At 43.9% G+C, this 18,399-nt stretch overlaps 1 protein-coding gene across 1 annotated transcript in view; it reads right to left on the bottom strand.

Annotated features, from left to right (window-relative positions):
- Positions 1–18,399, bottom strand: part of ADAMTS17 (ADAM metallopeptidase with thrombospondin type 1 motif 17) — a 153,187-nt gene that overhangs the window by 17,481 nt on the left and 117,307 nt on the right. Inside the window, exons 18-20 of the mRNA XM_054272652.1 lie at positions 17,041–17,200; positions 15,057–15,192; positions 3,675–3,879 (exon numbers count right to left, since the gene is read on the bottom strand). Coding sequence (XP_054128627.1) covers positions 3,675–3,879; positions 15,057–15,192; positions 17,041–17,200 — 501 coding nt within the window. The remainder of the gene's footprint in view (positions 1–3,674; positions 3,880–15,056; positions 15,193–17,040; positions 17,201–18,399) is intronic.

Raw genomic sequence — 18,399 nt, 5'->3', positions numbered from 1 at the left:
GGATACATCAAGGGTGATAAATGGTGGTGTTAAATGTAATTTTCAATCACAGCAGCATGAGACCACTGTTATAAACACGTTTCTCTAGTACAGTTTCTGCATATCATGGCAAAGTCACAATTCTCACACCTTCTCATGTGAAACACACACATCACGTTCACATTTTGATTTGCCATCACTATCTTTATTCTGAAAAACTCTAACAAACATTTACTGAGTGAGCACAAATTACCCACAATGTTTTTGTGCCTGGGCTCCATGGGATTAGCCTCTAAAGAGCAGTGATATCTGGTCACTCACTTGCTATCTTTGCCAATGGCTGGAAATTCTTGTTTAGTGAAGAATTTGTCTTGATTTTTCTTGGCTGTACGAGGTGGGGAAAGGACACTGGCATGAACTGGACCCAAATTTCTGTTTTCAATAACCAGTTTGGTAACAGAGCACCTGCTGTCACAGCCACCTGAGTCCTTGTCACTACCCCTGAGCACAGCCAGTCTGCCTGCTCCTCATTCTCATGCCACTGCAGTGGTTAAGAGTGAGAAATTGTCTTGCAGAGCCGCTGGGGACAGGTGGGTGGAGAAATGATCTATGTACCAGCTGAGATAAAAACTAACCTCCCCTGGCACGTCAAGTTCTCCCCTTCAGGGGGCCAGCAGGGAAAAGACAGTTGATTTGACACTGAATAAATAGTGCAGATATGAGATATTCTGTGAGGTCTTTTGAACGTGTTCCAAGAAGCTTCTCCATCCAGGGGGTCTATGCTGGAAACAAGCGTCAGCTTGATATAAATTACATCAAATGGACAAATCTCAGCATGCCTGTCTAACTGTCTTAAAAACACAATCCAGGCAGTTCTGACCTGCTGGCCTTGTTAAGGACATGAATGACAAGCGTTTATGAGCTGGCAAGCAAACAGACATGCCTTTAAATACTTCACAGCACTACAAAGTGACTTCTTGAGAATCTGGGAAACCTTCCACTTAATTTACTGTGTGCTGCTCACGGTGTGACCCCTCACGGATGTAACATCTTTGTAAGGAGCACAATCTAGAGTTCTGCTAAGACAGGGGGGTGAGTTCTTCCCAACTTTGCAGAATTCCACAAAATGCTTTGCTGGACTGCTCAGAGAGCAAGGCTTGCCAGAGATCCCAGGCTGGAGCTCCCTAAATGGTACCTTAAAGCCATGAATTTGCCCCAAGTTGGGTAGACTTTCCCAAATTATGTATCATTTTCCTCAGGCCCCAGGGTGGACTCCTCAGGGTTGCACTCGTTCATCTCAAACTACAAAGCTCAATATATAAAAATCTTTGGAACGATCCAATTTACTCGAAGTAAATCAAGCTGAAGTGGGAGTATTTTTCACAGTAGGAGAAATCTCTAGGTGGGTTTTACAAGCAAGTCTGGGAAAAACACCAACTGTTTGTTCTTCCCACAGCTTTTAAGTCATTCACAGATTAATACTGCATATACTTTCCTAGACAAAACAGCATGAGCAAGAAGGTTTCCAACAGATCTTTGGTGGTCACATATAAATCACCCTCTTTAAGAGGTTTTTTTCCTTTCCTCAAGTCATCTGTTTTCATGAAGAATTTCTTAATACATAGATTTTACAGAGTCCACAAATTAATAGACACAGTTCTGTGTGTTCACTCAAGATCACTAAGTCTTATTTTATTAACAAATTACTTTGTCAGATCCCATGAAGCTTTGCAAAGGAGCAACACAACTTTGCAGTTAAGACACAACTCCTTTATCTGAAGGAAATCCATATTTTTTTCCACTCTATTTCTCTAACAGTAGAAACATTCACCTTCTCCTGACAGTCTCTATTTTTATCATTAAAAATGGGTCGAGCAGTACTTTGTCCAAAACAATCTCAAGTGTTTGGCAATACAAGGGGAACTTAATTTTTTCCATGATGAAGATTGTATTGGAATTTGCTGTGAAAACACACATTTTTGACCAGGGACCAGACATCAGTGCAGTCAACTGCGTTGCATGAGCAAGAAGTTAAAAAAAAAAAAAACAGAACAGAAAATAGATTTATAAAATGATACAATATCAGTGATATTTATTTATTCCTCAACATCAGATTAAAATGCTAAGGAATAAAGTGATTACCACTGAAGAAAGTCCTAGGTGTGAGAAGAGTTCACATTGGCAGAGTATCAAATGTGTCCTGGAGTCAACTGAGCTTCATAACAGCAGAAATGGGTCAGAATAACAAATTTAAAATCACAAGTGCACAGTTACAGACCCAACAAAAGTAAATAAATGTATCAAAGGATAAGTAAACTAGCTATTGAAAAAATTATCTAAAAATGCTATGTATTTGTAAAGGAGTTACATGGTCACGGACATGGAAGATTTCCACTAATCTGTAACTTGACATTCTCTATTCCACAAAAGGGAGACAGAAGTACCTGGGATTGTTAACAAAAGACTCAAGGAAAAAATCCACATGTAAACCAGTTAGGAATTGCACCCTAATCTCAGCTATAAACAGTTCAGCTGGTTTAGCTATAAGAAATAGAGAGGGCATCCTCTGAAAGGGGAGCTCACAAAAGGCATATCAGACAACTTACTAAAACCTTGGTGTGTTTGTGCACATCTTTTGTAACAAAAGAATCTCATGCACCAGTGAAGGATCCAGCACCCCACTGAAAGGGAACACTGCTCTCACTTAACCATCACCTCTCTTGCCAAACTAAGATTTCCTGTCCAGGAGGTGTACAATGAAATCCCATTCTGTTTGTGAGGAGACACTGCTCCTCAGGATCCCTTCTGTCCTGAGCTTCTGTGACTTTAAGCACATTTCTAACAATAGTATCTAGCAAAAGCTCTTTGACAATGTTTTAAACAGGAGCTCCCTGTTCCAAACAGAGGGGAATAATGAGGAATCCTTCCCACAGGAAGGGCTGTTGCTGGACAGCCAGGCTGGAATGAGGCTGGTAGAGCTGTAACCCTGCAGCCAGAGTGAAAAGAGCTCATCACTCAGGTGAGCCCAGCAAATACAAAATCAAAGTGAACATGGGCATCCTGTAAGGACTGCTACGCACAGGTACAGACAAAGCTGCCCTGTACTAGCTGAGTCCTGGTCATCAACTGCAGGCACACTCCCAGATCATTCTGCTGCTAAACAAAACACAGGGTAACTGTCTAGAGCTGTCATCATTTACATCAGAAATGCATTCATAGCACTTGGGAAAAAGGTCTTAACTCTGCAGCTACTCTGAGATGCATCTTTTATACAAAATGTAACCAGCTTTTTCTTCTTCCTGGAATTATACCAAAGAAGTCTGGATAGGGCCCAAAGATTGTCCATTCTCTGTAACATGCAGATGCCTGATAAGCCTGGTATTTCTTCACACCACATTTAAATGGAGCCAGAAGCCCTGGGTTACTGCACTTCTGGCCTCAGGTCAGTGAAACATTTTCCCTTCTTGGTCAGAGTTTTCAGATGGATAGATAAGTCACTAGAGCATATCTAAACCCTGCCTTACTAACTCATCTGGTCTGGAAACCAAACCTGAGCTCCTCACTGCTCATCTCAACGGATGAGAGTCCTGCCCAGCTCTCCAGAGCTGTGGGGATGCTGACCATGAGAACCATGCATTAAGGCCAGTGTATCCAGAGCTCTGAGCAGTCTGGCTCCTCTCCAGTGAAGGTCCTACCTTTGACCACTCTGATGCTTCCCAGATGGACAGGCAGTCCCTGCCCTCACAGCTCTGCACCGTGGCAGGTTTGCTGCCCAGGCAGTAGAGGTCCCTGGTGTTGACGTAGGTGCCGTTCTGCAGCTGATAGACACAAGTGACCTCCCGGTGCTGCACTCCCTTCTCACACGTGGCAGAGCAGGGACTCCAGTGGCCAGTCACCCACCTGGGAAGGAGCCAGAGGATAAAGGTTAGCAAACTGTTGGAATAAAACATTATGCTTCACTTAAAGCCAGTGAGAAGTGGGCAGCTCTTCCTGGGTGTGTGGGTGCTTTGGTGGTGCTGTGCTGCTGTCACCCTGAGCTCACTGATCCCCTCTGGGAGCTGAAGTGTGTAAAGCAGCAGTGTCAGTATGCAAGGGAATACTCCCTCTTGGCTCCATGTCAGGCAAAAGCCCAAACTCTGCATCATTCCCTTTAACTCCACTCTCTGCAGTGGGGTTGGTTTTTTCTCTCAGATAGAGACAGACTTGTCTGCAGACTGTCCTGCAAAACCATTCCTTGCAAGGGAAAGGAGGAATCCTCCCTGCTCTGTCTTCCAGCTCCACTGACTCCAGCAAGTGCTGAAGCAGCAGTAGGGCTACAAGCAGTGAATAAAGTGTCTAAGAAGGATCTGAAAGAGGAGGGATGGAGGGAATGACATTTTTTTCTAAAAGAAAAGCAGCATCAATCTTCAGCTTCCTGCAATCAGTCAGTGAGAGCATGTTCTCTGTAATCGCAGGCATTCCTGCATGGAGTGAGGGACTGGAGCAATAACTGTGCAGCCACTGAGCACCAGAAGGCTCTCATGCCTTTCTCACCAGGCAATTGACCTTCTAGCCTGTTATTTAGGACTGTCATCCAGATCTGTATCCTTACACCATGAATCTTTTACCTGTCACCCAGTCCTGGGCTGTCTATTATGGTAAGGGGCCCAAAAAAGACTTCTCAAAAAGGTCTGCTGAGAAATACTATCTCATTCTGCTGGAGACTCCTTTAACCCAGGTAGAACAACTTATTTACCACATTTGTTTTGAAGGTGTTGTGTGTTACTTCTCTGAAATGAATTAAAAAACTATTTCCCTTCCCTGAAGGGGAGAAAATCAGCTCAGCACCATTTGTAGGAACATCTTCACCTGCTGCAACTGTCATGAATTCATTTGTGAATGCCACGAGTGGTGTGACAGCACTGATGACTGTGCTGACAGTGCAGGCAGAAGCCATTTGGTTTGAGCAGGACTGTGCAGACTGGCCACCTGTCTTTTGTGGAACAGGACTCTGCTCAAATGTTCCTGTGCATTAAAGCAGTTGACTGACACATCTGTGAATTTCTGTTGGCTAAAACAGCTGAAGAGACACCAAACCTGTTTCTCCAGACTGCAGTTTTGGTGCATCTCCGTGGCCCAGGGCTTGGTATTTCTCCTACGGAATGGGAAAATGTCAGCTGGGAAATTGAATACCAGGGCTGAAAGCCTGACAAAAATAGCCCTGAAGTGCAGGAATCAGCGTTCATGAAAATGAATAGCCAGGCCTCCTTGGTATCAGCTGGGCTCTGCCCTGTTGGAGAAACGTGAGGGAATTATCCACCTGGGGGAAGGAACCTCCTGACAAAGGCCTGGAGGGCAGGAATGACTGTGCTTTATGGGCTGAGTGTGAGTCACAAGGCTGGCAAAGGGCTCTGCCCAGGCTCCACTCAGCTAATATTCACTTCAGCACTGTGCTCTCACTGTGATCTACAGCTACTGGCAGAAGAAAAAGGGAAAGGGGCTGAAAGCAAAGGAGAAAGATTAAAATACATTCTTGGCAGAGGCTGTCTGTGAGCTTGCACTTAGGATGGGCAGCACACAGCATGCCAATTATTTCCAAGATGCCTTAAGAAGAAAGGTTATGGCTTTCCTTTTAGGAAGGAAAATTCCTTTCTATTTTTTTGTTTGTTGTTCTTGTGGAGGGGAGAAATCACCTGGTTTCTACCCTGTTGCTGGTCTCTCAGTACCAGCACAGACATGACAGAGTGTAACTAGAAAATTAGCACAGAAAAAACAATCATTACCATCATCATGAGAAGAATGATTACATAGGGAATGAGCTGAAACCCAGGGTACCAATACAAAGATGTATCTGTGGTGAAATCAATCTCCAGCTTCAGCCACCATTCTCTACATCCACTCCTGATCCCAACCCTATGGTTACAGATCAGGTGGGGGAATGCTGTAAGGGATCTCTGAAACCTCACAGCCCACTCTGCCCTGCCTGTGACAGTCAAAATACTTAGAAATTAAAGGCTATTTTCAAGTGGTGGTTTTACTTTCACATCCAGGAGACAAGTGAGATTAAATGTCTGAATAATACTAATATGTAAAGTAGGTTATTTTCAAAAGCACCAAGGGGATGATGATCACTTTCACCACTGAACTTCATCCTCTCAGTGAAATCTTTGCTTGAATCAATGGCTTGTAAAAGCAATCTGGCAAGTAAGTAAAGGTGAGTGCTACACACAGTCCTGGCAGTGCCCTGAACCCCCACAGTTCCCCCAAATTCTCCTTCACAGGCAGCTGAAAATATTGTTTTAGTGCCTGTAACACACAGGAACACTGCAACTATATTTCAACAATGTTCACAACCAATGTGGAAAGACAAAGGATTTATGGATAAAGTGATTAAAGATGAAAATTCCTGCCAGTTTCAAATTTTTGGAAGGAATTTGCAGCAAGATATTAGCAGAATTACTATCTGCAAGTAATATACAGACAGGGGAGAAAAATGTGATGTACAAATAGTATCACATTATGGTACCTATTAAATTACAGCACAGGTAGATTTTTGTCTCTACACTGTCATTACACCTTCTGAACACACCTGAGTTTGTTTAACAACAAGACCTACTTAGAGGGTGATTTTCTTTAAAAAAAGGAGGCATTTTCTTATGACAATGTCAAAAATAACTCCAGTGTTCTAACTCCAAACCCCAGGCTGGCTCAGCATTATTAACTAAGCCAATTAACTGCTGTACACTAAGCCCTGTGTATATCATATACAGAATTTGGCTTCCAGTTACACTTTAAGCCTGTAAACTGATCTTAGGGATTGCTTGACACCAGAGTTCCTTTCAGCTTGGTCTTTTTCCCTCCCAGGTTATAACCTATCTTCTGTGGGAGCTGGGGAGTGCTCCAGCTGGGGTCCCAGGAGAGCCTCTCACTTTGCCAACAAACACTGATTTACGTGACAAACACACTCATCTTTTCACAGCCACAGGGATGCCTTCATCCCTGGTATTATTATTTTTTGTAATCTTACCTCTGCAGAAGATTCCAGATCTAAGTGATCCCTGCTGGTGGTTAGATTCAGGAAGAAAGTGATGAGCTTTTAAGCAGAGATTTTACCCCAGTCAGTGGCTGTCTTTCCAGCTAAAATATGCCCAGAAGGGTGTGATTTTCAAAAGCTTCAAAAAGCTGGGATGGGCAGGACATGCAATCTGAGAGGGCTGCTCTAAATCCTTGTCTTCTGAGTCTTCCTCAACCTCTGACCTCTCAGTATCTCTTCTGAGGAATTGGGAGTTCTTCTTCTAATCTGCTTTGGCAACACTCATCTGGCAGGCCCCTGGAGCAAACTTGAAATATCTTTTGGAGATTCAGTTCATCATTTGATCTTTCTATGGTCTGGATTAGTTTTTAACCTTGAATTATCTACTCTACCTGCTTGCCTAAGACTCCCACATTTTCTAGGAAAAAAAAATGCCTGCAGCACAATGTACATAAACCCAGGGGAGATGAATGTCTGCAAATGAGGGCTTGGAGCTAAAGATTTGGGGAAAAAAAGTTAGGAAGACAAAATGGATGAAGAACCTGTTTTTTTAGAGCTGGCTCTTACCTACAGTTTAGAGCCTGTGCTACTGCTGAGTAAAGCATCAGAGGAAACTTCCTACAAAATATGTCTGAAAAAGCCAGGTGACAGAAACAGACCTAAAGCTATGCAATGTGAGGGTCCTATTTCTAACAGATTTTACTGAAAACCTTTTGGTTTAATGCACAGGTGAGGATAAGTCCATGCCCAGTTAGCACTGGTTGTCTTTAGCACCGGTTTGTGACACAAAATCAAGTTGAAGTCACTCCGTTTTCTGAGGCACCTGGAGGAAACTGTGGCTCTACTGATTTAGGCAAAAGTCAGACCAGCTTTCAGCAGGGCTGGGTTTTTACATTGGATAATTTTAGCACGAAGAATTGGAAAAGATTTCTTAGAATCAGTCATGTGGAACTGACAGATATACTTTGCTTATAGCTGTCAAACCAAGCTCATGCTCGGCTGTGTAGAAGAAAAGTCTCTTTACAAATGGAATTGTGTTTCCCATGAAACACACAGACACTGCTATTGGACTGTCCTCTCCTCACACACTCCTGAGGCTCTCCACCACCTCTCTGCTGCACTGGGCTCAAAACAATCAGGTGAATCTTGTCTTTTGGGAACAGGTTGTGCCACACCCAGTCACTAAAAGGCTTTTTTTTTCTTTTTTGGAGAAAAGTACAAGGAATCTAGTAGAATAATACAGCTGCTGATGTTGAAAGTAGGACTCCAAGACTAACATTCCTGTCTGATTGCCTTTATAAACAGTGCTCAGTAATTTTCCAGTACAGTAGTCATTCTGCTAACAGACTTGCCAACTTTCACTCACACAGGTTTCTTTTTTTCTTTAGTGATTATAATTTTGACAGCTTTTTTTTTTCTTTTTCAATTTCCCACCAATAAGATCAGCCATGGAACAATGTTTTATAATTTACATACACCTTGGGAAGGTCTTTCTTCAGATGGAAGCCATTGTTCCCTCTCCTCCTCCCCCAGACAAGCAGATCTCTCAGTTTTGGAGGACTCAGTGTGGGGTCAGTGTGAGGAGGTGGCACCAAGGGACAGAATTTCAGCACTCTCAGAGCTCCTCTGCAGTGAGTTTTCCCTCCCCACCTCCATGGTAGGTGTAGCTTTAATGGGGCAACTGGTTTCCAGCTCCACTCCCTGCCTTTCCAGGAAGGCAGTGCCTTCTCAGCTCCCAGAACACGATGCAAACTGTGAAGATCATTACAGCAGGCAGCAGGAGGAGTGGATTTCACAATTAAATATTTTGCTATATTATCCTGCTAATCCTTTTCTGTGGGTTAGAACAGCACTTGGCCTGAAGAGCTTCAAAACAAAGCAGCACAGATCATGTAACATTTTAAAACAAGGCAATGGTCAACCACAAGGTTGGTGAGTCAAACATTGCACTGGGAAAGGAGTGATGGAAGCCAGCCTGGGTGTTTACACCAAAGCTAAGGGACCTGTCTCATGACTCCATGTGGAAAATAATGCCAAATTAACTCCTGCTTCAGCAAATCAGCTTGGAGTGTTTGATGTAAGTGCATTTAGCAGTAGCCAAAGAGCACTTTTCATTCTACACTGTCTGCACCCCAGCCTTCTCTGCCAAAATTGCTCCATTGAGTTGAGTTGCTGGATTTGCTGGAAGATACAAGCAAATTGTCCTTCAGTGGCTGATTAGCCACTGACTGGCACTTGATGACCTGCCTACAACCTGGAGCACAGGAGGTTTTGCCTCCTTTTGGTGGATGGGGATCAGCATCACCTGACCTGGCCCACAGCAAGACATCAGCCACCCCTCACAAAGGTGGAGTCTCTCAGGTTTTCTAGTGTGCAGCATTTTGGTTTTTGCTGCTGCAAAGCCCAGGGAGCCCTGCTGCAGGCACTGCCCCGAGGAGCTGCCACCAGAGCGCAGCATTCCCTGCTCCAGCCCCTCCAGCACAGTCCTGGCAAATTCATTAAGCTCAAGCTGATTCTGGAGATCCCAACTCCAGCTTTGGGAAGCACTTCAAAATGAGCTCTTACGTGGTGCCTTCTTGGATCAGAGGGTGCTAACATTACTATTGATGCCAGATTTCCAGGCTAAAATGAAACCCTCCCCACGGCTGTTCCTTCTTTTCTTTTTTTTTCATGTAACCAAATCCAATGCACATCAAAGATGTTTCTCAGCACAAGGCACAGACAAGGGTTTGAACCTGCTGGCATTGAACTTTATGGATGATAAACTGCATTAATGAAAGGACTGACCCATTTGGAGCCATCAAATATCCAGCTCAGCCCCTTCAGCTAACAAACACCCACATCCCTCCAGTTTAGTGCCATTTCTGTACAGCCCTGTGAGGAATTTGCTGATCTTCTCAAAGAGTTTTCCATCATATTGTTCCACCCAAATTCTAGTATTTGCAAGACAACCACCTCACAAAATAAATCTGAGATTGTTTTGCTCCCCATCTACCTGTGATGAGAACACACAGAAATGGGGTGCAAACAGCCCAGAGTCAGGGAGACAGACTGATTTCTGTATTATTCTGATTTCTGTATTCCTGGGCTGTCAAACAGAGCACTGTCACAGGGATATGGTGAAGTCTAGAGGGCAGGGTGGACTCTCAGGCAGCACATGGATACACCCTAAGCCTAAATCAGACCAGGAGTCAAAGCAAAGGACACTATCAACCATCACACACTGAGGCACCATTATTTTGGCACTCCCCAGCCTTTGGACATGTTTTTGAGGTGCTGAGCCAACTGGAGCCTTGACTGACTCTTAGAACTGGCTTTATTTCCCCCCAGTGGGCACTGATGTGGTGTGTGAACCCTTGGGGAGCCTGGTGCTGGATTCCAGCCCATGATGGAAAAATGAAAGGAAAAGAGAAGAAAGAAAGAAGGAAGTGACCCATGTAACCACAGAGCTGACCTCAGCAGTGTGCCAGCTTTTAGAGCTGATTTGGAGGGCAACAATAATCAAGGGCACAGTGGTAAAAGGATGCAAGATAGGCTTCCTCCAGGCAAAACTCCTTGGCTGCATTTCTCTGACTAAAATAACTGGTTTTCCAGACAAAGGAAATGTGGCAGATTTAATGTGTTTGGTGAAGAAGTCCTTTTGCTGCATGGGAAATGCTTACTGGTGACATGCTGGGAAACACAGATATAATTGTGTAATTGATAGAGAGGTGAGAGCTGGCCTCCCATCTACCTTTAGTGCTGCAAAGGAGGATCAGGTATGAAAGGAATTTAGATCAGTCACTAGTGGGCTTCCTGAAAGGTCTGTCTTGCATTTGATCTAATTTAGTATGCTCATTAATGACCTTGGCACAAAAAAGAAGAAAACTGCTGGAAAATTGAAGAAAATGCTGACAATACAAAGCCTAGAAGCAGCGTCAATGCCTCGGAGGATTAGGATGTCAAACAGGAAGAACTGAATAACCTTCAGTACTGCAATAACAAAACTAGGATGGAAATAAACAGCACACAGTGCAAGGCTGAGGGCTCAGGGACCAATAACAAGCATTTCTGTGTTAGAGTAGGGTTCATACAATGAAATAAATGAGGAGGAAAACATCTCGAATGACTGTAAGCCACAAATATGATGCAGCCATGAAAAAAGCAATAAGAAGTTAAAGCAATGGATTTAGCCCAGAAAAATGATTGAAGGAGGAGATACAATGATTTGTTGTGTCCTGTGGCAAATAGCCCAAGGCTGAAAGGAAGGGAGGGAAAATACTCTGTAAGAAAAGGAACAGAGCTGATGCACAAAAAAAAGGCTGAAAAAATGACTAAAGTGAGTAACTTAGGCTGGAAAGAAAAGGTTCTGACCCACATGAACAGCAAGGTCAAAGGAGAGTCTATCAGTGAGGGAAGGAGCCTGTGGGAAAAGCTCAGCTTGTAGAAAGCAGTCTAAGATATGCTGCTGGTAGGAGCAGAAAACTAACCCTGGGGCTCAGGAGATATTTTCAAGTCCTAAACAGTGAAAATAAGTGCTCAGGGTCTCCTGTGGTTTTCTGTAGATGCAGCCAGGGATTTCTGGCATTTATGCTGCTGTTCAGCATCCATGTAAGAACACCAAATATTCAGCAGGCCCCTGAAAGAACTTAACCTCTCCTAAAATCTCATACAGCAAAGAGGAGAAAAATTACCAGCGTTTGCACACAGTCCATTACAAGTCCAACAGTTGGGGAATTTCATGTGGTTTTGGTGCTCTTCCTGCCTTGGAGGGGAGCAGTTTCATAGCCACAGCCCCAGCCATGCAGGCAGAAGTGTGTGGCCAGTGGCCGAGCTGTGTTTTCAGTGAAAACAGCTGATGGGATCTGTGATTTGTGAGTGTGGTGCCAGCCCCAGGGCTGGCCCTGCCGCTGGATTTGGGTTGGTGCTGGGCGTGCTGGAATCGACCCATCCACGCCGCATGCAGGAATCCAGATTCCATCTGGTTACAGCAGGGTTTTGTAAAAAATACCTAAAGAGCTAGGCAAAGGATTAGAATAAAGAGGTGCTAATAGGGTGCAGTTGGGACAGGAAAGGAAGCTGTAAAGAATTTAATGGAAAAAGAGGGTCAAGGAACATAAAAAATAAAATAAGAAGAAAAAGAGGCATTTTTTTAAAAGGTGAAAGAGTAACAATAATAAAGAATGAAAGATTCTTTTATTTTTGCCAGTTTCAACAAAACCCTTAAGAAAATTCTCTTCTCTGACGTTTAATTTTAAAACATGTCAGTGTATCCAATCAAGTTTTAAATCCTGCTTTGTTTTCCTCAGATGCTGGGTTGCAGTTGGAGAATTCCAATCTTCTCCTTGGCCTCATGAAAGTACTGTCCCCTGCCCTACATTATTTGGCTCTCCTGAGAGGTGGCTGAAGTTCAAAGGGATATATAATTTACAAAGCACTTTGGGATCGTGCTGGAAGAAAGACACTGTTATTAATAACATACCCTTTTTTCCTCCTGATCACTTTATAATTGTGGGTAACTGTTTATTTTATTTTTATTACAATCTCAACAGCAACAGCCTCTTCCTCCACTTAAACAATATGATCTCACCCCAACCCAAAGAGTTTGCAATCCAGCTTATACATGGATTGAGAGAGGAAACAAAGGGACAATGTGGGATAGTGAGCTAAAGTCACACAGCCCATCCCAAAGTGAAACAGAGACTGAGTGTCCTCTGACCCAGTCCTGTGCTGGCCAAAAGACCCCCCTCTAGAGATAAATACTCTGAAAGGTTATTCTCCTAAATTTTGAGTGAAAGTGCAAATGCAATTCAGAATGCACAAAACAGAGCTGGTTTACCAGAGAAAGGAGAGCATTGTTCCTTCTTCTGAACTCAGGTGAAGGGCTTAGGTCTGAGTGGAAATGGGAAAGGCCCTTATTGTAACAAGATGCTACAATAATTTTACTTGAAACCCTAAAACAAATTCAGGGCTCATAAAAAAAGCATTGACATGGTGAAAGAGAATGGTTTCTTTAAGATGTTCTTGGTCAGAGAATATGCTAAGCATGCTTTTCTAATGTCTGGGTGGGCAAACGCAAGTGGAAATTTAAATTCTACAGAGGCACAGAGAATGTGCTTCTGAAAATGTTTCCAGTTAAAAGCATGTTAAGTGTGAAAGTGTACTCCACACGGAGGGAGTGAGGGAGTGTGGTCTATCAGATCATCAGCAAGGATTCTGTGGCCTTTCCAGGTTCTAAGCACATTGACAGTGTCTGCTGTCATTGCTCTGAAAAAAATAGGCCAACAAGAGTGTCCCTGCGCCAGAGCTGACTGCAGCTGGGCAGAGCTGTGTAAGCTGTGCCCATAAACTGCCTGCTGGCTCCACACAGGAGAAGAGAGACCTTGGAATAACATTAAGGGCTGGACCAAATTCCCCAGAGGAACACAGGCGGGATACAGGAGCAGAATAATCCTTTCTCAGGAGGTTTTGTGTGATTTAACCTCACCCACTGTCACTGCCCTGACAGGCAGCAGTGCTGGGCACCAAAGAGACCTCCCCAGGGGCTCAGGGTCATGGGGGTCCCTCAGAGCACACTGTGGGTCTCAGGGCTGTGACACGGCCAGAACTTCCCATCCTTGCTCTCAGCTGGTAGAGGGAGAAGCTGCCCACAACTTCCAGAACAACTTCCAGAACATTTAAAGTTGCTTTTGTTCATCTCTACCACCTGGAACCCCTCCCATACCTGCCTGGGCTCACTCCAGTCTACTCCTGACAGCTTTCTAAAAGGTCTGGGAGAAATACTTCATGCCAGGGCAGTAATACAAGCAGATGCTTTTTGTTTCTTTCTGAGAGAGTGGCATGACAGAAATCCCAGCCTCACTGGACTTCCTTCTTGAAGGAAAGAGTTGTTTCCTTGAATCCATTGGGATTTTGGCTCTCCTTACACACCAGGGTATCTCATTATACCTTTCAGTACTGCAAGCTGTACAGCCAATATTGTCCAGCAGCAATAACAGGCAGTGCAGACAGAAACTGAAACCTGAACCAGCCTTATTGATGGATGACCTGACACTGCATTTCCCTGCTCCAGGGCACTTTAATCAGAGTGCAGCTCTAATTAGAAGGAAGTGTGCTGCTTGCTGTTCCCCCCATTGCTTCTGCCAGCAGGATTAGCTTTGTAGGTGCATTTCCCTGGCTTGTCTGATTATCCAAGATGCAGCAACCAGCAGGTTGGTTTGAAGATGCTTTTTTAGGTATTGTTTAGCTTTATCTGAAATTGATTTTATCACAGAATATTCTGAGTTGGAAGGAACCCACAAGGATCATGGAGCCCACCTCTGAAGTGAATGGCCTACACATGGATCAAACCCCCAATCCTGGTGTTATTCTAACTACTATCAAAATTGGAGTTTCTACATTACAATGCTAAACATCACTGCAGAACAAGAGTGAACTTTTTTTTTGTCAGCAAACAAACTGAACAAATTAATTTACCTTCCTGTCTTTTGTCATTTTGGCCAGAAATGTCTTTTTTAATATAACACAGATCAAAATAATTTCAGCTGAAAGTGCTTGCCAAATTAAAAAAAAAAGATACTTTTATTATTTTTAGAGATCTCTAATAACTAGTGAGGAGAAAAGCACCCTTACTGAGAAAAACATCTAAAATGTGTTTCATCATAATTTAATTTATTGGCTTCAGAGTTTTTGTAGCACTGTTTGACAGCTAATCAGACCCCATTCTGTGCTGATTCAAAAAAAGAAAGGTTAGATATGCAGTCACTTTACTCTTGTCTAACTTTATACTGTAAATGCTGTCTCCCAGGAGGCAACCAAGGGGAAAAGAAAACCATCCTCAAACAATGTATGAAGGCAGCCTCCATGGAATCTGGCCTTACTGACCACAAATTAAATGGGCTTTGTCTGAGGTAATGAAAATCTGACCTGCTCAACAAAAGGAAATGAATATTACAGCTGCTTACTGTGGCTAACAATGTGTCCCAACACTTTGAGACATTTGCACTGTGTTCACCAGATGGAGGCTTTGGAAAGGGGCAGTTTCTGAAGGAAAAGGATATTGGTTTTAGTGTTTTTAACTCCTTACCGTGACTGGCAGGGGTGTGTGTTACATTTCCTGACCTGGGGCTCGGGGCGGGTCACTCGCTGGCAGTCACTGTCATTCACCAGTGTCATGGTCTTGTTAATGATCCGAGTGCAGGACACGATGGTTCTCCTCTCACCTGGAAGCCAAATCAAAAAGAACTCTGAACAAAACCACCTCCACTCATCAGAACTCCAAAACTCAAGAGCTTGGAGCTCCCTGCTCCCTCTACCAGATGTACTCTACCACCTCTGCAAGAAATCTTAATCTCCACTTCTGCCTGACCTTTGTACTGGCATGTTTTGGGTTGGTTTTTTTCCAGAAAAGCTACAAATCTTTCCCCAATAATCATGCAATTGACTGTTTCACATGAGCATCCAGCCTGGGCTTTCTCCTTCTAGTGTTTAACGTGGAAAGGAGCTTTAAAACAATTTGTTTTCGTTTCTGGTTCCTCCTCCACAGGTAGCTGTGCCCTGTCATCACCCCAGGCAGATGTGCTGAAGTCACACAACCTCCCACCCCCTGCTAATGTGACTGATAATGACAGGACAGCTGCCTCCTGCTGCTCCGGGCCAGGAAGTCAGCATGAAAAGCACTGACCAAGGTTCAAGAGTCATTAACTGAGCTTGTTCATATTTCACAAAGAGAAAATAAAGCCAACAAAACAAATTGTTTCTCATCTCCTGCTCCTCCAGATATACTGCTTTAAAATCCTCGTGGCAGGAGGCATCTCAGGAGGAGCCAGCATCTCTCACACAAACTGTGCACCAGGAGTTTCCTTCACCCAGTGTGGCCCTCAGGGCTCAGCCTTCCACGGAGTGGCATCAGGAAAGCTGTGCCACAGGGAGCATGACAGTGACCAGATGTGACAAGGAAAGTGATACTCCTGCTCTGTGTGACTTTGCCTCACTGCTAATTTTGGTTTCTCAGGTTTGTTTTCTAACCCTGAGACTGTGTCAGATTGAGTTTATTCACCATCTGCAGCTGAAAATAAAAAATAACTCATGTTCTGTTAATAAAAAATATGCAAACATCTGTATGGAAAGGAGAAAGTCCCTTCTCAGCTTGGATAAGTAGCAAAAGCATTGGACAACTAAAATAAAAGACCAATTATCAAGCTAGTGCTGGTGGGAGCCATGCTGGAAGACACTGATTTGATTCAAATTTGTAACAGGCTTACAACAAAAATCAGAAGAGCCACAAATAAATTTCCTTTTCCCTCATGTGAGGGTTTAATGGCTTCAAAATTATTATTTTAATGCAAGAGTGTCTATTCTAAAGTGAGTCCTATTTACAGAAAAAAATCAGTAATTTCAGTGCACTGAGGGCAGTGAGCCTGTAAATGTGAAGATGAGCTCTTTCCTCCTGTCATGTCACATCATAAATAACTGAGGCTGCTGGTGCAGACAGACTGCCCAGGACGCTTGGAAATGATCTGTTTTCCTCGGGGAACACCCTCCTCCTCCCAGCACTGCACATGCAATGGAGAGTGTCTGACACAGCAGCCTCTGCTCTCACAGCACCAGCTCCCCCAGGGCTGCAGCAGATCTGTCTGGGCACATCCAGGGATGCTCTGGGAAGGAGCTTTGCCATGTGCTCCTGGGTGGGAGCACCCGATGCAGATCCCCAGGAGCTGCCCCAGCAGCACTGCCCTGCTCCATCCCTGGGGAGGGAAGGGCCTTTCCCTGAGCGTGCCTGGACACCTGTGAGATGCTGCTCCAGGAATGTGCTGGGGGCTGGAGGCTGGGGCTGCACACAGAATCCAGGTGCAGCTCCAGCCTGCAGTGACAGAGCAGTGTCCCTGCCAAAAGGCTGGCTGGAAATTAACTGTGGGGATGGGGATCAGAGCAGGGGGAGCCGGTGAGAACGAGCTTTCACTGAATTCATTACAGCAAAGTCCATTTTCATGGCCAATTTCCACCTCTCCTGTGGCTGGAGGCTGCAAACAGCACTCAGGAATTCCCACCAAGCTTCCTGGTGTCCCTACCTCCTCCACACTGCACACTGCATCCTTCCCATCCACTGTGTGTCCAGATGTACAAGGAGTCCTGTTGCTTTTCTGGCTCACTTCTGTTTTCAGCAGTATAGTTTACAGGGATGGTGTATTCATAATGAATTCCATAATTCTGGTCGTGGAATAACAGCACCTGGTTCAGCAGGAAAAGAGAGGCTGTTGCAACACACTGTGCTGGGAGAGCCAACAGGCTGAGATAGCACTGCTGGAAATGCTGGCTCAGGAAAAAATCCCTAAAGTATAAATACCTTGTGAAAGGCAACCAAATCTTTATCTAGAAAACTTAGATTACAATGGTACTGCTAAAACAGGGCAACTGCAGGAGCAAGAACTGCTTATGATTTGTGAATATTTAAAGCAGCACAGGGATGTCTAAACCTGGAATTCAAGGCATAACTTCCAGCCTTGTATGTGATCAGCAGTACACTGGCTACTCAAAGAGAAAGACAACAGGAAGCATTAAATCAGCACTTTTCATATACCAACCATTTTAAAGAGCATCTAGAGTTAAACATCTGAAAGAACAAGGTGATGCTTCTGAAAAACAACTGCAGCACAAAAAGTCCCTTGTCTCCTGGTGAATGTGGCACTCTAGGCAAGCATGACTATTCCAGCTGACAAGCTGTAGCAGCAGGGTTTTATGTCTCAGAAAACAGAGATAAGAAAAAGCCATTTCATACAGCTTCTGGCAACATATATTTTCATCCCTGCATATTGCTAGAGGAAGGTGAAACCTGTTTCCAACAGCAGGCTATTTCCTATGGAACCACTTGTGATGTCTCTGGTGTTATTACTCCAAAATTCCCTGACTGTTAACAAAGGAACAGAGAAAAATATTTATGTTTTCACCATGGGCAGATGAGAGTACTGGTCCTGTTTTGATTTACATGTTGTACTTCATTTGGCTCTCACTTTCCCTGGCTTGAATCAGAACTGATTGGAAGATATCCCATGGAGAAGACGGCCCATGGAATCTGAGTTACCACAGTATTAACAAATGCCATAGAAGCACTACTGTAATGTTCATGCCGTGGCTTTAAACCTACTTATACTTCTTATCCCATGATTTGATCATTAGACAGGTGAATTGTGCTGGCTTTTGTCACCTACTGAAAAAAGAGCAATGCCTTACCAAATAAAGGCTCTCAAAGTGGAGCAAGCAGCTGCCTGTTTGAAAAAAAGACAAATTTGCAAGTGCTATTATCCCCCAACAATAATTGTTTCCCCTTCAGATTTGCACAATCATTCCTACTTAACCAATAATCTCACTAAAGCTGTCAGGAGCTCATTTAACCACACAAATGTGCTGAAAGAAGGGGTCCTGGCAGCCTG

The sequence above is a fragment of the Melozone crissalis genome, unplaced genomic scaffold (assembly GCF_028551555.1).
Source record: "Melozone crissalis strain CALT ecotype California unplaced genomic scaffold, PUWL_Pcris_2 ptg000014l_1, whole genome shotgun sequence".
In the NCBI taxonomy this organism is placed as follows: domain Eukaryota; kingdom Metazoa; phylum Chordata; class Aves; order Passeriformes; family Passerellidae; genus Melozone; species Melozone crissalis.
The sequence above is the reverse complement of the archived record's forward strand: the minus strand, read 5'-3'. Positions and strand labels throughout refer to the sequence as shown.